The sequence below is a fragment of the Phoxinus phoxinus genome, assembly GCF_949152265.1.
Source record: "Phoxinus phoxinus genome assembly, chromosome: 23".
In the NCBI taxonomy this organism is placed as follows: Eukaryota; Metazoa; Chordata; class Actinopteri; order Cypriniformes; family Leuciscidae; genus Phoxinus; species Phoxinus phoxinus.
Window position 1 is genome coordinate 1,664,515 of NC_136898.1, and position 24,828 is coordinate 1,689,342.

The window sequence follows — 24,828 nt, forward strand, 5'->3', positions numbered from 1 at the left end:
ATGCAAAGTGAGATATTTCAAGCCTTTATTTGTTATAATTTTGATGATTATGGCTTACAGATTATGAAAACCCCAAATTCAAAATTAGAATATTGTGAAAAGGTTTTCATAATCTGTACGCCATAATCATCAAAATTATAACAAATAAAGGCTTGAAATATCTCACTTTGCATGTAATGAGTCTATATAATATATTAGTTATATATATATTAGGGCTGTCAAAAGATTAATCGCATCCAAAATAAAAGTTTGTTTACACATAATATATGTGTGTGTACTGTGTATAATTATTTATATATATAAAAACACACAATCATGTATATATTTAAGAAAAATTGGTTATATTTATATATAAAATATTTATATTTAATATAAATTATATAAATCTATATACAGTATATAAATGCAAATATTTTTTAAATATATACATGAATGTGTGTGTATTTATACATAATAATTATACCCAGTACACACACATATATTATGCAAACACAAACTTTTATTTTGGATGCGATAAATCTTTTGACAGCCCTAATATATATACATGTATGTATAATTCAACTAAAGATACAGATTCCAGTGCGTTTAAAGGCTGAGCGAGAGGTTTCTGAGCTCCATTAGTCTGATCAATACCAGTTTGAGCGCCCTAAATATCACAAACCATGAAGAACAGAGCAATCTGACCAGAACGCCACAGCCTCGGGTCATAAAACAGACGATGAACGCAGAACAACACGAACTCAATACATGATCAAAGGGTATGATTCATCTACATATATTTCTCATTTCACAATTTCAGGCAAACGCTATGACTGAACGGCTCTACCAGAACAGAAAATCAATCAGGGTTATTAGTATCATTGATATATAATATATAAATATGTCAATATAGCTTTTATTAAAGACTCGCTGTATTCAATCATTTTATCCTTTAAAACTCACCTTTGATCAACAAAATTACATATTTTTTTCATAATGCTTTGAAATAGCTTGAATGTAACTCGACACTCTTGCCTCATTTAGTATGCGCGGTTCTATGAATATGCAAATGAGCCCCGCCTCCACTCACTCACTCACTCAGAGATCCACTGGTTGACGTTAACACGTTGATCTGATTGGTTACAAGGTAGTGTGTGACGTCAGAAACACCAGCGATTTCAAACCGTGTTTTTGAGACTGTCTTTGGTTCACTACAGTTTTAAGCAGAAAATACTCAGCGATGCTGTCGACTTATGAACTTACACATGGTGTGTGTTAAAGCAGATTAAAAACACCACATAGACACATAAACAACATTAAAAGCTGGATTTACACCACAGGTAGACTTTAAGATTTTGTTTTCAGTTATTTTAGTACATCAAGTTAAACTACTGTAGATGAAAATGAGAAATGCTGCCTTGGCAACAAGCAGAAGCAAAATAACCTTTCATATATTTTTCATTTTAGCTAACGTTTATTTTATTTCAAGTCATCATGACATCTTTTTTTTCATGGTTTTGGTCTGGTTAGAATTTGCTTCGTAACACGAGTGCTAAAGTCCACAAACCTGGAGCTGAAGAACCGGCTTCAAAGTGCCTGACGCTGCGGAAACATCTAAACCGCTTCCAAACCACCACACGTCTTCTGTGAGCATTAGCACAAACTCATTTAAATCTCACAGGCCACACTGTGAAGCACAACTATTTGAAACGATGGTTTAAGGGAACACTGTTTTTTTTAAATAGGGCTTATTCACCGTCTTTCCTACATTTAGATCGGTGGGCAAATGCATTTTTGTCTCAGTGCATGCATTGTTTTAGTTTGGCAGGGTCGCCGCTAGCTTAGCTTAGCATAATGAATGGAATCCTTTGTTGCCAGCTAGCATGTCCTGAGTAAAAGTGATCAAAAAAACTAAAAAAACACCTAATTACTTCTTGTGGCCTGCGTATTCTCAACGAGTACAAATAGCGATGCAGATTAAGACTAGGCGATTTCCTAAGCAGATATTGACGTGGGACTATATTAGTCCTTATTTGAAGCGTCAAGTTACTTTTTAAAAAGGTAAAAAGTAGTTTGCTCTATTTTGATTGCTACTGTATATATCTGAACAATAATCTTTTATCCCAGTTCTTCTGTGATAATCTGAATATTTGTAACAAAAATATTTGTAACTTCAAAACTGTTTTGAAGCCGCTTCACACATGATAACGAGATCAAGATCGCGATCTTTTAACGATTAATCGTGCAGGTCCAGTTTAATGTGTTTAACGTCCTGCAGTACTTCTCCAGACGTGAACGATTCCTCAAACCATGTGTTTTTTGTGGAAAAAATGTGTTTGGAATGACATAATGGTGAGTAAATAATGAACTTACATAATTTGTGAACTATTTTTCCCGGTTGGAAACAGTGGAAACGTTCAATAGGGCTTTTTTTTTTTTTGTGAAGGCAAAACATCACGGTTTGAGTCTTTACAGAAACTGGCTTGCAAAAATAAACCCACCATGAGAAGTTTTCATTGGAGTCGTGACAACTAGCCCCGCTCAATTAAAACAAATGAAGAGTGATGGAAACTAAAGCCAGTTTATGGATGGAGACGCAAGAAAAGTGCCAAAACACGACCTGAGGACATGAAGGAACGACACGAGGGGGGAAAAGCAACGGATTGAGGGTGTAAAAGTGAGAGACGGAGGGGAAAACACGAGGAATAAGCTGAAGCTGAAGTGTGTTTAAACGTTTGAACGTTCACAGAGAGAGGCATAGACCTGGAACGAGCAGATAACGCGGCTTCACACACACACTCGCCGCGACGCTCTTCGCCAAACCAATTTACTTCTGCATAATTGTGTGTGTTTATCAGCGTTTCTCCACCTGCTCGCGCGGCCGGTGAAGCGTGGCTCTGCTGATTACCCAGCATTCACTGGGGCCAAATCAGCTTAATTAAATCACAACCTGCCTGGGAAAGTTGTTTCACTCGAAACGAAGTGTAACGTCCGTCAAGTGTCTAAGACAACTGATGTTATTAACTTCCTCCCGGGTTAGTGACATCACCAACCCTAGAATTTACATAAACCCCGCCCCCGGAACACGATTTATAGATTATCATGACAGAATATGCTAATCAATGACTAGAAGATAACTACACATAAGCTTCATAAATTCATCAACTAACCATTCAGAAATGTCCTGTTCTTCTACATGTTGTCACTTCTATTGAGTATCTCCATCTTTCTGACTCCGGTTTGAACATAAAAGAATTAAAGTTTGTGACATTTTCAGTGCATATGTGTGTGACTGCAAGCTGTTGTAGCTCCGCCCCCTGTGCCGGGAGCAGCAGCTCATTTGCATTTAAAGGGACAGACACAAAACGGTGCGTTTTTGCTCACCCTCAAAAAGTGACAATTTTAACATGCTATATAAAAATATCTGTGGGGTATTTTGAGCTAAAACTTCACACACACACTCTGGGGACATTTTAAACTTATTTTACATCTTGTGAAAAGGGCATTATATTTATACCACCGCTTTAAAGGTGCTGTATGGAGTTTTCAGCGGCATCTAGTGGTGATGTTTCAGATTGCAACCAATACGTTTACAAGCGAGTGCTCGTGCGCGTGCTTTCTTTTGCTTTTTATTATTATGTGGAGTCTGTGTTGTGCTGGTCGTTCCCTAGTATTAGCAGACTCCATGTCATAAAGTTGCAGTGTCGTCGCTGTTGAGTGCAAAGTCAGTTACGAGGCGAGAGGCGAGACACTCGGGAGCGCATGCAGGTCTCAGTCACGGCACTGGATTTCGCGGCAAATCCGACCCGGAGACTTTACATAGAAATAGAAATACTTGCTTTCAGAGGTAATAGCAAAACCTGCCAAGTGAATCAATTTAGTGTGAGATTACAACCTCTTCACACACAGGTAATACAAAATGGATTCATTTTAGTAGAAAAACTCCATACAGCACCTTTAAGTAAAGTGTTACCACATATTATAGCCTTTAAAGAGGCCTTCGAGTTAAAGACCCGCAGTATCGAAATCTGAATCCCGTTAAACATCAGCACATGTAAACTGACATCTACAACACATCAACAATTAGTGCAAATCAACTGGATATAGATCCGCGCACACGGCTAAACATTCCCCAGCGTGAACATCCGGCCCGACACCTCCTTGTGTTTCAGGAGCACAGAACAGCCCTGTTCCTGTTCAGAGGAGCACACACACACACACACACACACGAGGTCACGCTTGCTGGAAGAAGGGCACAAAGAAAAGGTCCTGATTATGGTTGACAAGACGTACCCAGGCCCCTTCATCCCAGAGTCGTGTTCAGAGCCCGGCTCGGGTTTCCAGGCCTGATTACCAGCGAGAGCTCGAGAGACGTCCATCATCTGTCATCGCTAACGGCACGATAAACATCACACACACTGGAGATTTCACACACCAGATCCTCTTCAACACCGGAGATCGGTTGCTCTCTTAGGCAGAAGATGTGGTGTAACTGAAGCCAAATGTGAGGCGAACTGAAGTTCAGATCCACCTGCCATCTTTGTTCAGTTCAACTCTTATCAAAGCAAACTAATATAATTATAGACAAATATGCAACTTCCAGGAATGAATGCAAGGTGTGTTTTCAAGGTACCATGTTGATGCAATATGAACTGAGTTGGCAAGTTCAAATCTTAAGAAGAGATTTAGAAACTTAAAGTCCCAAAATCCAGCTTCTAATGTTGTTTATGTGTCTATGAGGTGTTTTTAATCTGCTTTAAGACAAACCATGTGTAAGTTCACCTTTTGCTAAGCCCCGCCCCCCTTAGTTACTGTTGCTACGTCCGTCAACTTCATCTGGGCTCTGGTTTGGTATCAACATGGCTTATGCTGTGACGGCTCTTCCTGCTGAACTTTTATCAAACTTTTATAAAGCAGCAAATAAAGTGTCGGATAGAAGTAGGCAGAAGGGGCTCAGTGTGCGTTCGAAGGCTATATTCAAGACATAAACGCAAGCAACAACAAGACATCCAAACAGAGGCAAAAGCATAATGATTACAGTCAAAAACTGAACTAATGGAGACGGAGACTGGGACTCACAATATCAGGAGCAACACTGTTCATGCAGAGCTGGGTCTCTATTCACTTCTATAATCGTTATTACAAAGCAAACGGACTACGCGAGTATAACGTTGTGTTTATTAGCAGCGTGTGCTAGCGTATCAACAATTAGTGTAGAGAACCGAAATCATAACATAAAACTGTCTAACTAGTGTAACTTCACAGTAAGGTTAAAAGCTAAATGTATCTTAGAGCAAAAGTGTGTTGTTGATCTTGAGGGGTTTCGCTGACTGAGGACGTCCACACAGTTTAATCCAAAGACGACACTTGTCAGGATTTGACTGGTTTTGGGAAGGGGAAAACGGACACCTCCTTCAACCTCTCTGGGAAACGCGTATCTGTGTTACAAACGCCCCAGGCACAACGGTTAACCATATTTCTGATAAAACTACGACGGTAATAGCCTGCCGAGACCAACAATATGAGACGCCGGTGTTAAAGTCAATGGAGCGCTGTGAAGAAGTGTCGGACCGCTGTGGAGCTCGTTCTTGGCTGCGCTGTGATTGGTCAATCTACATTCTAGGGCGTGGCTTAGCCAAAGGCTGAGTATTTTCTCAAAAACACGGTTTGAAATCGCTGGTGTTTCTAACGTCACAAACTACCTTGTAACCAATCAGATCAACGTGTGATCGTCAACCAGTGGATCTCTGAGTGAGTGGAGGCGGGGCTCATTTGCATATTCATAGAACTGCGCATACTAAATGAGGCAAGGGTGTCGAGTTACATTCAAGATATTTTAAGGCATGAAGATTTAGTTTTTCAAGGAAAAAACTTTAAATAGTAATTTTGGTGATCAAAGATGAGATATGTCACTGTTCATTGTTAGTTCATGATACCGCATGCATATTATTAATGTAACATTAGCACTGTTTATCATAAACTTTAAAACAGAGCTGATGTTGTTGGGTCAGACGGTCTCGATCTGCAGCATTCGGGACTGAAACACTTTGACATGGAGAACACAGAACAGTGTAAGCTAATAATGAACATGATCTCGGCTCTTCAGCGTCTGAGGTGAACGGTCAAGTGTGAACAAACTCGGCCAGATGTGACACAGCAGCTGGAGGAAAACAATCAGATCACGGGAGACGGATGTGTGCTTTCCTTCAGAGCGGCTTACGGCAGGTTTCGGTGTAATCGCTCGTCTGTGATTTATTTCTCTGATTAAAAGAATAGGATCATCTGCTAAGATTTGACGAGCAGCTGCAGGAATATGTGGATGTTTCTAGCGGCGCAACGGATCACAAAACTCACGGTTCGGATCATTCACGGTTTTTGAGCAACGGATCGAATAAGCAAAAAAATAAAAATAATAATAATGGATTTGGGGGCTTTATTACTTAAAGCTCACTTGAAGTTCTTCGATACTACATCAAAAACTACTAGCCTAAATTATACAGTTCAAACATTATTAAAGACAAGTGAACAGTCAGTAATAAAATAAGAACAAGCAGAGATAAATACTTAAAAGCAAAGTTACAAAGTCTAACAGTTGTACTCAGGTACAGAAATTAATAATAAAGCCTAAATGTAAAATAACACTGTTCACTGTAGAAATTAAATATAGGTTCATCTTTGTTAAAGGTTTATTGATTCTGTTGTTTTATTAACATTAATGACAGACAACAGCAGGAATATTAGGCCGCTGTCTCTTTAAGAACGAATAAACTGACAAACATCCGGTTTCTTTCTCAACTGTTGACAGAACCAAGAGAATACTTGTACTTTGATCATTTTAATTTTGTGTTTGTGTGTCCATTCAAGAGCAAGGAAACGCAAATGAGGAATAAATTATATTATTGTATTTTTGAAGTATATTAAAATAGAAAACCACTATTTTAAATTGTAGTTTTTTTCTGTATTTTTGATCAAATAAATGCAGGCTTAAAGCGCATAAGGGACTTCTTTAAAAAAAAATAATGTGTGTGTGTAAAAATAAAGTCACCATTTCGCGTGTTGTTGTCAGGCACTGCAGCCTACACTTCACATAATAGGCCTGCAGTAGGCCTGGGCTTCATTTAACAAACTATATGATAGTTTCATTACTGCTACTTTTGGTGCTGGTTTGTAGTCAATTAACATCCATTAGTTCAACGACGGAGATTCAGATCACTTCAATGTAAATTCGTCTGTCCATGTAATTTTCAAATTATTTAGGCCTATTTATAAATGACCGTCCAATGATATTTGAACTTCTTGTGCCAGATGACGATTGGTCGGTGTATTATGCATGACAAACAGGCTTCAGCGAATTAAGTAATATTTTAAAATATGTGTTATGCGGATTTTTAATTGAATCGACACGCAACCTTTTATTATAAAAAAGAATAATAATAAATAAATAAAAAGCTTTTTTTTTTTCTTCTGCCGTCGAGCCTGAAAGACGCTCGAGAGCATCGGTTCCCAAGCAGACTGCGTGGGATACCTACGTGTACACTAGTACATTTTCATTATAAAACGCATAACTTTTGCTACGGTTATCCCTGCCGCCCACACACTACTCCGGAGTTTTAGACCCTCGAAAACGGAGTCAATCAAGACCGGAGCAGACACACGCACAACTTGACGCAAGTGACGCAACCCATAGCAACGCGTTATAGCAACGACACCTCAGACTGACAGAAACGTAAAAATAAACGTGAATTTAGGCTACTTTAGTCTTGTACACATTGTCATGTAAATTATAAGCAAATGCATTTTGTTTTATTGACCACAATATTATCAATGATATTTGTTTGAGAAGGGCACTTTTGATTAATTTTGAAAAAGGGCAGGGGCTCGAGCACCCAAAGCCCCCCCCCCCCCCCCCCCCCTCTGCACGTGCCTGTGTGTGTGTGTGTGCACAGATAACGCACCAGTCACGAGTTTCGCCTCTTGTTCCGCGTTTAAAATAGTTTGAATGTGTAAATTGTCAAGACAAAACACATCCAAATGAGAAACTTTTACTCTATGATGGTTAAAGTCCCTGTAAAGTCAAAATTAAGTATGTGTTCTGAGTTTGTCACACCACAGAAAAATGTGTTATTAGCCACCCAGCCAAATTTGAATGATAAAAAAAGCCGGCAAGTACATAAAATAAGCGATTAAAATCTTGAAAAAATGAGCAGTGTCTGCGCTCAAACTGTAGTAACTAATATTACTGACAGTAACTCGCGATTGAGCGGCGAACTGATGTGGATGTGCTCGATTGTTAGGGGCGGAGCCAGCGTCTGTGGCTCCAGTTTAGCCCCGCCCAAAAAATCCGGAGTACAACAATGGTGAAAAACTGTCTAACTCCACAATTCAGTACTTCACAGTGTTTGTAATGTGTTTTAGCAATACATTTCTAACATCTATAATGTGTTTAATGTGTTTTTTTTTTTTAGAATTGCCTTTACAGGGACTTTAGCAGTTAATCCGCAAATCACACGCGTGCCGAGCCGTGGGACGCGATCCGTACGGACCAACTGCGATCATTGCACACCTAGTTGTTTCACACAGACGTAACTATACCAGGGTAAAGTCTTTATCAGCCCAGGCCGAGGAAGAAACCAAACCCATGCAAGCGCTCACAGCTCGAGACACGTGACCTCCGGAAGACACGAGCGGCTGATTGGACGCTTCCGTGTGTCGAGTCTCAGGGTGTGTTTGTTCTACAGGAAGATGAACAGATGAACAGAGGAAGTGCATCAAAGATCAAGAACAACAACAACGAACATCTTAATACGTCTGAGACGTCTGGAGGAAAATATGCATTTTACTGAATCACAGTTACACTTTTAAAAGAGTATAACGCATGTGTTATAACACTTTAAAACCATGAATAGATAAGTACTATAATTTAATAAATGTAATAGAATATGCAATAAAATATATAATTATACATAATTTAACATATAAAAATGATTGAGATAATGATTAGAAATGAAAACATTTCATGATATGTAAAAGTATATAAATATATAAACTTATTATTGATGTTAATATATATATATATAAAAAATATTGTACATTGTTATGTAATTATAAATAATATTATATGTATTATATAATTATATTATATAATATATAATAACATAATTTAATTGAGGTTAAGATTATAATTGGAAAGATATAATGTAATTTAAATTTCAAATTTGTCAAATTATTTATTATAACAAATATAATTTACTGTATCATGTTTTAATGCTCTATACTCTTTAAAATTCGCAACCATGAATAGGTAAGTGCTATAAAAATAATTACATTAACAATTACAGTGCATAATATAATATGTAATAAATTATAATATATTATATATACATAGTACTACATATAGGTATAGGCAATTATACATAATATAATATTTGGAATATATTTTATAATATAAATGATACTACATATATATATATATTTTTTTTTTTTTTGTAACAATGTAGAAGTACTTTGTTACATAATACACAAATATATATAAATATAATACACAATTATATACAGTATAATAATATAATTGAGGTTACAATTATTAAAAAGAAAAAACACACAAATATGTTGATTAATATAAAATGATATGAAAAGGCCTGATGCTAAAGCAGGAGCGGTCAAAGTCTGTTCAGAAAACACACGCTGACGTCAGGTGACTGAAGATAAGACATCATCAGACACGAGGTCACGACCCCGTAATCAATGTCCAATCATCTCTCGATCTCTCCGCAGGAGCGCACCTGTCCTCCCCATTATCCCCGCGGAGGAGATCAAGGTCTGGCTGTCGGTCTGCGTTCTCTGCTCATGAGCTCTGGATGTCAGAGAGCGTCGCGCGTTAACCTCCTGATGAACAAGTGCTCATGCTCAGGACCGGCTGCTGTGGCGCTGGTGTACGAAACGCTGAGCGCCAGCACTCTTATAGGACACATTAATATTTCCACAAAATCCTCATTTTTTTCCACAAATTAAGTCTCTTTTTTAAAGTGTTTTTTTTTTTGGGAGATTTTTCATGGATTAGCTTCAACCAAATTTTAGTAGTAAAAAAAAATAAAAAAAATAAAAAAAAATTACATTAATTTGAAACCAATTTATAAAAAATGTAAAATATTTTTTACATTTTAGGTATAATTAAAATGTGCTTAATTTTTTCACCCTCAAATTCTGTTTTATTTTTTATTTTTCGGTTTTATGATTATTAGCTTAATTTTTTCACCCTAAAATTCAGTTTTATTTGTAGGTTTTATTATTATTATTTTCAATAAAACAATTCGGGATTGTGTTTTAATGATTAAATACAATTATAGTAGTCAAAAAGCATGTCTAATTATTTTTTAGATAATGAAACAAAATGCAACAATTTATTAAAAGTGTAACAAAAATTACATTTTAAAATCCTTATATAATTGGCTTTACTCCCAAAAATTACATTTCATTTTCCAAATTCCAATTTTTTTTTTCTTTCTGGATTTCCTTTTAATGGTTTAATGGTCTCTGTAAAGCTGCTTTGAAACGATCTAAGGTGGCTCTAAGGTGGCTTGACTACTCATAATTTAATAAACTGACTTTTTGTGTTTGAATATTCACAGACACCACTTCATATCACCATTTGATTGAGTGTGCATCCCTACTTTTGATTTATTCATCCAAAATTTGCCAAATTCAGTGACATTCCGTGTTATACAGTAAATCCCATTTTTATGAGCGGATTGCCTCTTCCTGAAGAGCCGGTGTTGTGGTCGCGCCGCCGCGCCGGACCCTCGAGGAACGGGCTGTTGTTATAAGCTGCTGGGGAATGCTGGGTAAATATTTAGTCTGACAGAATAAGCAGTGATAAATCACAGAAGGTACGAGTCATGTTCACACGCTGGATCATGTGACACATTACGGGCTCAGAAACTCGGGCGCATGTGTTCACTTCATGACACATCATGTCAATATGTCTCGTTTGGGGGATTAGACCATTGTCATATATCTGGTGAACTCTTAATGGATTTCAGCGACGACACAGAGGAGGCAAATTTCATTGCTTTTCCATAAACACTAGACATGGATCCGTGTGTGAAGAACGCCGCACACATGACACGCTATCTCGACAGGATCGGGTTCACATCGTCTGGGAATATAAAACAAAACGGAGAACGGTATAGTGTTGTGAGACGGGAAGTTCAGGAAGAATACCAGGAATCATTAAACAGGTGCAGCACACACACACACACACACACACACACACACACACACACACACACACACACACACACACAAATCTCACAAGAACCGGCACATTCCACCTCAACTAACTTAACATATATATTCTGCATAAAGAAAATTCATAATTTTCTAAATTTATCAATTTTGCATGCATGCAGGATTACATTTTGAATAAAACTTTGTAATTTAATTGTAATATATATATATTTTTTTCAATAAAAATACATTTTGCACAAAGAAAAAAAATGTGCATAAAGAAAACAATTATTAATATTACATAAAGGCAATTTACATTAATTAAAAAAGAAAACTAATTAATTCATTAATGTTGCATTGCATGCATGATTTAAAAAAATTGGTTGCATAAAAATATGAAGAAACACCAAAAAAATAAAGGCAATTACATAGATATTGTATAATAAATAAATCTAAATTAAGACAATCGAATAAATGGATATTTACATATTTTACAATAAAATCAATAACGTTTTTATTCAAAAATAAATAAATCTATTATTTTTTGCAAATACAGCATAGAAAATAAAACCTATTTTAGGACCATTATGATTTTTTTGACCTGTGACATTTCAATGAAATACTTTCCATATTCATATTTATTTATGAAAATTTGAGTGTAAATGTGTTTAATTGCAAAAGTCTTACATTTTTAATCCAATGTTTGGGGTTGTCCATATTTGAAACAACCCAGCATTTTTTAAGAGTGCAGACTTCATGTTCTCTATGCAAAATCATTTTTCTTCACGGTGAAATATGACCTGACATGTTTTGTGAGACCCACAAAAACAATATCACAAAACTCTGTGTACTCGAGAGGAAAAAACAAACGATGCATAATGTGAACGCATCGAAGAAAAGCACGTAAGATAATCTCCATATGAACACAGCGTGTCCTCGGGTCAGTCAGAAGCGGATGAGTGACATGTACAGATGATTGACATGTACAGTGAGCGTGAAGGCGAACAGAACTACTTAAGTAAAGTAAAGCGTACAGACGTACGTGTGTGTGTGTGTGTCCTGATATATTCACACCCAGTGAAGCCTGTCCAGCCTGATGGGCTTTTAATGCACTGAAACACACACACACACACACACACGTAACTAACAGCGTAACAAGAGTCTCGGCTGGCTTCACTTCGGCTCCAGATCTGGATGGAGACCAACAGCAATAACACTTTATCAGACTAAAACTATAACCTTCGCATTATTTGTGTTGTATTTATATCATTATTTTATTTATATAGATATTTGTTTGGTCAGGACATCAAATATATGATTTTACATGGTCTGGGTGAATACTCGATTCTGATTGGCTGCAGGGTGTCCATTAAAAAGTGATGTAGGACACCTAGTGAAGGAGTTCTAAAACCGTTAGATTTCGATTGTAAAACTAATTAAAATATAAATAATATTTTTAAAATGTGTTATTCGGCAAGTGAACATGGTATAAGCATTAATACCGGACGATGGACACCTCGACGGGCATTAACCCTCGCATAATATATATGAAGATATATAATTGTTTTATTATATGTATTATTTATATTATTATGTTAATAATTAACCAATACATAAATTACCATACAACTTAAATATTTGTATGTTAAATAAAGCAATAATATAAACATGTACACATTATAACACTATATATTACATTTTTATATTTAATATTTTTTTTTTCCCAGGGAAAGCATCTGTCAAATGCATAAATGTAAATGTGCATACTTTAAATAAAATATATTTGTATTTAATTATTATATATTACATGCAATACATATTATTTATTTAATTATAAATATAAATATAAATATTTTACAAATTATATCCAAACAAATATATAAATATTTCAAATAAAATAAAATATTAATATAAACAAACATTAATATTATATATTTTTGCATTGTATATATATATATATACACACACATACACAATTCTTTATATATATATATATATATATATATATATATATATATATTATTATTTAATATTTGTTTTTGTATCATGTTTATTGGTGCATAATATAATATAATATAATATAATATAATATAATATAATATAATACAATACAATACAATATAATATAATATAATATAATATAATATAATATAATATAATATAATATAATTTCATATAATTTCATATAATATAATATAATATAATATAATATAATATAATATAATATAATATAAAAGCACATGTATTGCTGTATTAAGTCCTGCTGCGGTACTCGGTGTAGTAGATCTGAGACTCGTTCAGTCGAGGAGCTCTGCTGTAAACTTTACACGCTTGTTGGGAATGAAGTTTGAGAAGAATGTGGCAACAACATCCATCAAGTCTTCACGTCATGGGAAAGGACTAAAACTTCAACAACACCTACTCAATCTTTTACAATTGCTTTCGGAAGAGTTTCTAAAGGTCTTCAGCTCTGAGCATACAGTAAAACACTGAGCTGTGAATGTCTCTCGCTCTCTCTCTCTCTCTCTCTCTCTCTCTCTCTCTCTCACTCTGTGTCTCTCACTCTCTCTCTCTCTCTCTCTCTCTCTCTCTCTCTCTCTCTCTCTCTCTCTCTCTCTCACTCTGTGTCTCTCTCTCTCTCTCTCTCTCTCTCTCTCGCTCTCTCTCACTCTGTGTCTCTCTCTCTCTCTCTCTCGCTCTCTCTCACTCTGTGTCTCTCTCTCTCTCTCTCTCTCTCTCTCTCTCTCATATATATTATAATATATATATATATGTATATATATATATATATATATATATATATATATATATATATATATATATATATATATATAATATATATATAATCTCTCCATCTCTCTCTCTGAAAATACTGGAGATGATCTTGCCATTTATGTTTTTTTTGTTTTGCAATTTGATCCAATAATTCCCATTAATTGTTTTTAAAACTATAAACACAAGAGTGCAAAGAATTGCAAAATGTAGCTCATAATACTCATAGATCTTTTTTTTTTTTAATGTCTGCAAAAAACAATAAATAAAATAAAATGGCATAACCATCAAATGGTTTATAATACTAAAGTAAATAATATATGTATAATAATATAAATATATAATGGAAAATAGAAAATAATAATAATTGTGTTTTTAATTATAAAAAAAGATAAGACACTTTTAATACAACTGATTATACAGTTGGTATATGAAATGAAATAAAAATGAAATAAATTGAAATGTAATGAAAATCTAAATGAAAAAAATTAAAATAAAACAAAAATAAAACAATATTCTGATTATTACTCGTACGTCAGGCTTTACAGGGTTAAATGATGTGACACATAACAGCTTCCCATAGTTTCCCAGAACGAACTAAGTGTCTTCACTCGCGCCCATCTCAGGACCACACACACACACACACACACACACACACACACACACACACACACACACACACACACACACACACACACACACACACACACACACACACACACACACACGCCTGATGCCCTGACCGACCAAACAAACACCAGCAAATCAGTCATGAGACCAGCGTCCAGACTCAATCACCCCCTTCTGCCCCATTCAGACGAGAGCCGAGACCGGGGACACCCACGCTGCTCATTCACAGCCCAGAGCCGCAGTAAACGCTGTAATACTCCACACACACACACACACACACACACACTGAAGACCTGGTCAGTGTCTCTGATGACCTCTGACCCCCAGCATCCGGGACGGTCAGGCGTACAGGGACCGCACGCTAGGTCTGGCCTGACACTGAGCAGCAGATCTTTATTGCCCATCTCAGATCCGGCCGGCCCATGTCTTACTCACACTAATGATGCAGCGTAAAGATTACTATTAAAGGTGTAGTTCACCCGAAGATGAAATTACCCCATGATTTACTCACACTCGAGTCATCCTAGGTGTGTATGACATTCTTCTTTCAGACGAATACAATCTGAGTTATATTAAAAAAATGTCCTGGCTCTTCCAAGCTTTATAATGGCAGTGAATGGCCGTTTATGTTTTGAAGTCCATAAAAGTGCATCTATCCATCATAAAAGTGCATCTATCCATCATAAAAGTGCATCTATCCATTATAAAAGTGCATCTATCCATCATAAAAGTGCATCTGTCCATCATAAAAGTGCATCTGTCCATCATAAAAGTGCATCTGTCCATCATAAAAGTGCATCTGTCCATCATAAAAGTGCATCTGTCCATCATAAAAGTGCATCTATCCATCATAAAAGTGCATCTGTCCATCATAAAAGTGCATCTATCCATCATAAAAGTGCATCTGTCCATTATAAAAGTGCATCTATCCATCATAAAAGTGCATCTATCCATCATAAAAGTGCATCTATCCATCATAAAAGTGCATCTATCCATCATAAAAGTGCATCTGTCCATCATAAAAGTGCATCTATCATCATAAAAGTGCATCTATCCATCATAAAAGTGCATCTATCCATCATAAAAGTGCATCTAAAAGTGCATTTATCCATCATAAAAGTGCATCTGTCCATCATAAAAGTGCATCTATCCATCATAAAAGTGCATCTGTCCATCATAAAAGTGCATCTATCCATCATAAAAGTGCATCTGTCCATCATAAAAGTGCATCTATCCATCATAAAAGTGCATCTGTCCATCATAAAAGTGCATCTATCCATCATAAAAGTGCATCTATCCATCATAAAAGTGCATCTATCCATCATAAAAGTGCATCTATCCATCATAAAAGTGCATCTATCCATCATAAAAGTGCATCTATCATCATAAAAGTGCATCTATCCATCATAAAAGTGCATCTATCCATCATAAAAGTGCATCTATCCATCATAAAAGTGCATCTAAAAGTGCATTTATCCATCATAAAAGTGCATCTGTCCATCATAAAAGTGCATCTGTCCATCATAAAAGTGCATCTATCCATCATAAAAGTGCATCTGTCCATCATAAAAGTGCATCTATCCATCATAAAAGTGCATCTGTCCATCATAAAAGTGCATCTATCCATCATAAAAGTGCATCTATCCATCATAAAAGTGCATCTATCCATCATAAAAGTGCATCTATCCATCATAAAAGGATCCTTCAATCATGGATAGATGCACTTTTATGATGGATAGATGCACTTTTATGATGGATAGATGCACTTTTATGATGGATAGATGCACTTTTATCATCATATACATGTCATATACGTGAGTGGGTGATTGGGGTGATTTCATCTTTGGGTGAACTACAGCTTTCAGCCACAGATGTTGGGAGACGACACACTTACGCTTAAGTTTCTGTCCCAGATCTGGATGGTGCCGTCCTGGCAGCCGGCGGCGATGAGTTTTCCGTCCCGGCTGTACGTGCAGCACGTCGGCGTCACTTTCTTGCCCTGCAGAGATCGAGGCTTGAACACCGACTTGTGCTTCTTCTCGGAGCTCAGATCCCAGGTCCGCACAGTCCTGAGAACAACACAAATCACATCAGATCAGATCAATCAAATATCAAAAAATTATCACATCAGATCAAATATAAAATAAATCAAATATAAAAAAAAAGACAAAATAATCAAAACAAATCAAATAATAAAAAAATCTAATAATACAATTAATTACAAATGTTAGATTTTAAAATTATTTAATTTTTTTACATTTTGGCTCATTAATTCTCATTAACAATAACAAAAAGAATTAAATGAATTGCAAACGAAGATTATAATACTTTTAGTTTGAGAGTTTTCATTTTGATGTAAAATAAAACAAAAAAAAGTTATTTTAGATTTTACACTGGACACCATATGATCATCATCATAAAGTAAACAACAATGCCCTTAAAAAGTTCACACACACACACACACACACACACACACACACACACACACACACACACACACACACACACACACACACACACACACACAATTAATATTACAGGGTTAATATTAATAATAAAAGGGTATTCAATTATATTTAAAAACTGATAAACCCATTCAATTTGCATTAAATCAAATAATATAATATTTTCAGTAAAAATAAAGTATAAAAAAAAATAAACCCCAGTGCTGATCCTCATACACAGCTGTGACACACTAGTAAAGACGTCAACGAGTTCAGCTTTCCAAACTAAAGCACTTTACTGGCACTCAATAAAGAAGGTGCCAAAAAATGGCAATAATTTTCCTAATTTTAAAAACATGAACAGATAATTCAGGATGCTTGCCGTCATTTTCACAGTAAAGGTGTCTGGTGTGTTGTGTGTCTGTGCTGTAGAAACATTTCAGCAGTAAATCATGCAAATAGTCATTAAAAGTGAAGAAAAGTGTAGAAAATTAAGTTTAAGAGCGGCTGAGAGACGAGAGAGGAATCACTCGTTCATCGAGAGAGAAAAGGCCAAGATCCTGCATCAGAACATTAAAAATAATAATAAATAAATGCAATTCTGTGATATAAATATTTATCAAATAATTCATTATTGATTTATTAGACAAAATAAAAAAATCATATGAAATAAATATTTATCAAATAATCATTATTGATTTATTAGACAAGATATCAGACAATTATTACTTATTGATCAGATAATTAGAATGAATGTGAATTATCATAAGAATGAATGTGAATTATCATAAGAATGAATGAATGAATGTGAATTATCATTAGAATGAATGTGAATTATCATTAGAATGAATGAATGTGAATTATCATTAGAATGAATGAATGAATGTGAATTATCATTAGAATGAATGAATGTGAATTATCATTAGAATGAATGAATGATTGTGAATTATTATTAGAATGAATGTGAATTATCATTAGAATGAATGAATGATTGTGAATTATTATTAGAATGAATGTGAATTATCATTTGAATGAATGAATGAATGTGAATTATCATTAGAATGAATGAATGAATGAATGTGAATTATCATTTGAATGAATGAATGAAAGTGAATTATCATTAGAATGAATGAATGAATGTGAATTATCATTAGAATGAATGTGAATTATCATTAGAATGAATGTGAATTATCATTAGAATGAATGTGAATTATCATTAGAATGAATGTGAATTACCATTAGAATGAATGTGAATTATCATTAGAATGAATGTGAATTATTTGAATGAATGTGAATTATCATTAGAATGAATGAATGTGAATTATCATTAGAATGAATGTGAATTATCATTAGAATGAATGAATGTGAATTATCATTAGAATGAATGAATGAATGTGAATTATCATTAGAATGAATGAATGTGAATTATCATTAGAATGAATGAATGTGAATTATCATTAGAATGAATGAATGAATGTGAATTATCATTAGAATGAATGAATGAATGTGAATTATTAGAATGAATGTGAATTATTAGAATGAATGTGAATTATCATTAGAATGAATGAATGTGAATTATCATTAGAATGAATGTGAATTATCATTAGAATGAATGAATGAATGTGAATTATTAGAATGAATGTGAATTATTTGAATGAATGTGAATTATCATTAGAATGAATGAATGTGAATTATCATTAGAATGAATGTGAATTATTTGAATGAATGTGAATTATCATTAGAATGAATGTGAATTATCATTAGAATGAATGTGAATTATCATTAGAATGAATGAATGAATGTGAATTATCATTAGAATGAATGTGAATTATCATTAGAATGAATGAATGATTGTGAATTATTATTAGAATGAATGTGAATTATCATTAGAATGAATGAATGATTGTGAATTATTATTAGAATGAATGTGAATTATCATTTGAATGAATGTGAATTATCATTAGAATGAATGAAAGAATGTGAATTATCATTTGAATGAATGAATGAAAGTGAATTATCATTAGAATGAATGAATGAATGTGAATTATCATTAGAATGAATGAATGAATGTGAATTATCATTAGAATGAATGTGAATTATTTGAATGAATGTGAATTATCATTAGAATGAATGTGAATTATCATTAGAATGAATGTGAATTATCATTAGAATGAATGAATGAATGTGAATTATCATTAGAATGAATGAATGAATGTGAATTATCATTAGAATGAATGAATGAATGTGAATTATCATTAGAATGAATGAATGAATGTGAATTATCATTAGAATGAATGTGAATTATTTGAATGAATGTGAATTATCATTAGAATGAATGTGAATTATTTGAATGAATGTGAATTATCATTAGAATGAATGTGAATTATCATTAGAATGAATGTGAATTATCATTAGAATGAATGAATGAATGTGAATTATCATTAGAATGAATGTGAATTATCATTAGAATGAATGAATGAATGAATGAATGAATGGATGCTTATACGGGCCACTAACAGATTCAAACAAAAATAAATCTATAAATTAATCATTAATGAATTAATACAGAATTCAAAAGCACTTCATCCAATCAGATTCCAGAGGCAGATTATGCGCAGTATTAATATAGGAGCGACTGGACTCTGAGAGGGACACACGAGAGCGTTCTCCAGGCCCGAGCGCAGAGGCGCGGGAGAGGACAGCACATCAGCGGGACTGGCAGATTTCAGGATCCATGAAATCACAATTTTCTTCCCGACATCTGCTGAACACATTACAGCTGTTGAGCGGGACACAGCGAAACACACACACACACACGAGCCAGAGGAACGAGTAATGCGATTCCCAGATAACACACCGCCTCAACACACACCACGGTCACGGCGAAGGTGTAGAGCGGAGGTCAGAGGTCAAGCGAAGGCCGACAACATGATAATGCAGTTGTTCAGTGTCTTCAGACCCGATTACATGCAGAGCCGCTGCTGTAGTTCAGATAACCGCTTCAGGACGGCACATGCAAACAACTTTCATGTCAGTCACAGTCTCAGAATAAAACACATTTATATATATATATGCATTCGGTATATTTACACTGTATATAAATATATAGTATAAATAAACTATAAATGTTAAAATATACTGTGTGTGTGTCTATATATATATATATATATATATATATATATACACACACACACACACACACAGTATATTTACATTTACATATAAATAAATTATAAATGTTAAATTATACTGTGTTTATATAATTTATACTCTGTTTTCTGAATATATATATATTTTTTAAATAATTTATTGATTATATATTTAAATAATTATAATATTATTTTAAAAAAATTATGTTTTAATTTTTCTATAACATTTTTCACATACATTTTAATACTTATTTCTCGTGTTATTGCATACTTAAATATTGATAATTTGTAAGTCACTTTTGATAAAAATTTATTTATTTATTTTCTTCTAATTTTATATAATATATATATATATATATTTATAATAGGTAATTTAGTAGTATATATATATATATATATATATATATATACACACACACAGAATAATTTAACATTTACAATTTATTTACACATATACACACATATACAAATATATATACTACTAAATTACCTATTATAAATAATATATATATATATATAAAATTAGAAAAAAATAAAATGGACATTTTTTATCAAAAGTGACTCACAAATTAACAATATTCAAGTATGCAATAACACGGGAAATAAGTATTAAAATGTATGTGAAAAATGTCATATAAAAATTAAAACATAAAAAATGTGTAATATTATAATTATTTAAATATATAATTAATAAATTAGTTTAAAAAATATATATATATACATTGTATAAATTATCATCATATAATAATTATATAAATGTATAAATAAAATAAATAATAAAATATATAATATAAATTAGTATTATATAATATATAATTAATACATTCAGAAATATTAAGGCAATTAATAAATGTGTAATAATATAAATTACAATAATATACAATAATAATAAATTATATAATATAATAATTATATAAGTGCATATAAATAATTGTAATGGTAAATATATTCATAAAAATATAAAAACGTAAATATCAAATATTTCATGTATAATTTCCTGTGAGATCTAAAGTGCGGGTTTGCTGACGCCTGTGAGATGATGACGTTTCCTGAAGTGATGGAGAAGAGCTCTGTCATCGGAAACGTCCATCTCACTTTATTCCTCATGTCTTCAGTCGGCCCGTCGAGGTGAGACGCGACCAGGAGAGGTCAAAGATGTTTAGATGGAGACAGAACCAACAGGATCATGTCCTGCCCTGACCAGCTGTGACCTCAGGGGTCAAAGGTCACGCATAAACACACAGATAACCTGGATAGTGGATTCCAGCAGAGACACACTCACTGTGTTTAGACAAGACGCCGGGTCTAGGCCAAACACATGTCAGACGAACCCGCCCGTCTGTCTGTCCGAGGATGGGGAACTCGTCACATGACAAAGAGCAGATTAAAAAAACACCAGATGAACATCACGAACATAAACCAACTCGTCTGCACATGGAGACCACGGGTTTCACAGCTGGCCAGATGCGTTTCTTAATGAACTACGGATGCTTAGTGCAGCCGTTCAAGAGGTATTCAGCACATAAACAGGAGACATATCAATAGGATATTGATAGTTTTGTTCAATTAGAAATTATATGGAAGCCACAGAATAAAAAAATTAAAAAGGTAATTGCAACTTTTTCTCTCACAATTCTGACTTATCTCAGAATTGCGTGATATAGTCGCAAGTACGTGTTAAAAAGTCAGAATTGCGAGAAATACAACTTTATATCTCGCAATTCTGACTTTATAAAACACAATTCTGAGTTTATTTCTTGCAATTCTGACTTTATAACGCAATTCTGAGTTTGTCTCGCAATTCTGACTTTATAAAACACAATTCTGAGTTTATTTCTTGCAATTCTGACTTTATAACGCAATTCTGAGTTTGTCTTGCAATTCTGACTTTATAAAGCAATTCTGACTTTATAAACGCAATTCTGAGTTTGTCTCGAAATTCTGACTTTATAACGCAATTCTGAGTTTGTCTCGCAATTCTGACTTTATAACGCAATTCTGACTTTATAAATGCAATTCTGAGTTTGTCTTGCAATTCTGACTTTATAACGCAATTCTGAGTTTGTCTTGCAATTCTGACTTTATAACGCAATTCTGACTGTCTTGCAATTCTGACTTTATAAACGCAATTCTGAGTTTGTCTTGCAATTCTGACTTTATAACGCAATTCTGAGTTTGTCTCGCAATTCTGACTTTATAACGCAATTCTGACTTTGTCTTGCAATTCTGACTTTATGACGCAATTCTGACTTTGTCTTGCAATCCTGACTTTATAAAGCAATTCTGAATTTATAAACACAATTCTGAGTTTGTCTTGCAATTCTGACTTTATAAACGCAATTCTGACTTTAAACGCAATTCTGACTTTATAAACGCAATTCTGAGTTTGTCTTGCAATTCTGACTTTGTCTCGCAATTCTGACTTTATAACGCAATTCTGACTTTAAACGCAATTCTGACTTTGTCTCGAAATTCTGACTTTATAAACGCAATTCTGAGTTTGTCTCGCAATTCTGACTTTATAACGCAATTCTGACTTTGTCTTGCAATTCTGACTTTATAAAGCAATTCTGAATTTATAAACACAATTCTGAGTTTGTCTTGCAATTCTGACTTTATAAAGCAATTCTGAGTTTATAAACGCAATTCTGAGTTTGTCTCGAAATTCTGACTTTATAACGCAATTCTGACTTTATAAACGCAATTCTGAGTTTGTCTTGCAATTCTGACTTTATAACGCAATTCTGACTTTGTCTTGCAATTCTGACTTTATAAACGCAATTCTGAGTTTGTCTTGCAATTCTGACTTTATAACGCAATTCTGAGTTTGTCTCGCAATTCTGACTTTATAACGCAATTCTGACTTTGTCTTGCAATCCTGACTTTATAAAGCAATTCTGAATTTATAAACACAATTCTGAGTTTGTCTTGCAATTCTGACTTTATAAAGCAATTCTGAGTTTATAAACGCAATTCTGAGTTTGTCTTGCGATTCTGACTTTATAAACACAATTCTGAGTTTGTCTCGCAATTCTGACTTTATAACGCAATTCTGACTTTATAACGCAATTCTGACTTTAAACGCAATTCTGACTTTGTCTCGCAATTCTGACTTTATAAAGCAATTCTGACTTTATAAAATGCAATTCTGACTTTATAAAACGCAATTCTGACTTTGTCTCGCAATTCTGACTTTATAAAGCAATTCTGACTTTATAAAATGCAATTCTGACTTTATAAAACGCAATTCTGACTTTGTCTCGCAATTCTGACTTTATAAAGCAATTCTGACTTTATAAAATGCAATTCTAACTTTATAAAACGCAATTATGAGTTTATGTCTCACAATATGTTACATTGCGAGATGTAAACACTCAATTGTGAGATAAAAAGACACAATTGTCTTTTAAAATGTTTTATTCTGTGGCGGAAACAAGCTTCCATCAGATCCTCATGGATAATAATGGGAATATTCCTCGTAGTAGGTGTGCAACACTAACTGACATACATCATTGAATGTCAGATTCAGCTCACTGATTGTTGTACGAGTGATGTGTTCATGAGTAAAACTGCTTCTCAAACAAGAACAAATGTGGGCGGGGCTTGAGTTAGTCCGAGGGGAATTGACTGGATGATTGTGGTTTGCTATTGGTGGATCTCACGTGAGTGACAGGTTGCCCCGCCCACATCATCAGAGAACAGCATTTATTTGAAATATAATCTTTTGCAACATTTTAAATGTCTTCACTGTCACTTTTGATTCATTGAATGCGTCCTCGCTGAATAAAGGTATTCATTTCTTCTGAACGCTAGTGTACCCATCAACATTGTTTTTAATATTAAAGATAAAGTTAATATATAATTGTTGGATGGCAGACGCAGCACCGGCTTCCTCTGTCATATTTACACAGAAATCATATTCCAGACCATGACATCAGCACTCACGTGCCATAAAGAAATCAGGTCGTCATGGTAACTCATGCCTATCGTTGCAAAGACATCCCAGAACGGATGCATCCGAACATGAGAGGTAAACAGCCCGGGAAATATTTTCCGATGACGTGCGGCGAGTTTGAAGCATTAACACTGACGTCTGCAATTAGCAATGGCTGTGATTTATGAAGCAGAAAAAACACATCATATACATTTATGAACTGACATGTAGACAAAAGTGACACGCTTCTCCTAAAGTGAATTTGCCATTCAAATATGGATTCATACAATCCCAGTTAGGGATGGGGCAGGATAGTAAACTACTAATTAATAAGTAAATTTCAATTCAATTCCATGACTTGCATCCATAAAAAAAATTAATTCATGAATAAATTAATTAATAAAAGTTTTTTTTTTAAGAAAGTTAAAAATAAATAAAATATTTCTTTAATTTTATATAAAATGTAAGTGAATATTAACATTTTAAATAATAATAAAAACATGTATAAATAAATACACTTTAAATCAGGGGTTCTCAAAGTCTACATTCAAAGATCCAAATCTGAATTTTCATCAATGTCAAAGGTCCGGAAATAATTGGTTATTACAAAACTTGTTTTTAATAAACATGCATAACAAAACAACACAATTTTTTTTTTTTAATAAAGTGCCTTTTGCATTTAAAAATACATTAT

At 33.9% G+C, this 24,828-nt stretch overlaps 1 protein-coding gene across 1 annotated transcript in view; it reads right to left on the minus strand.

Moving 5' to 3' along the window:
• wdr70 (WD repeat domain 70) overlaps positions 1-24,828 on the minus strand; it is a 94,696-nt gene that overhangs the window by 33,572 nt on the left and 36,296 nt on the right. The window contains exon 10 of the mRNA XM_079600094.1: positions 16,502-16,676. Coding sequence (XP_079456220.1) covers positions 16,502-16,676 — 175 coding nt within the window. The remainder of the gene's footprint in view (positions 1-16,501; positions 16,677-24,828) is intronic.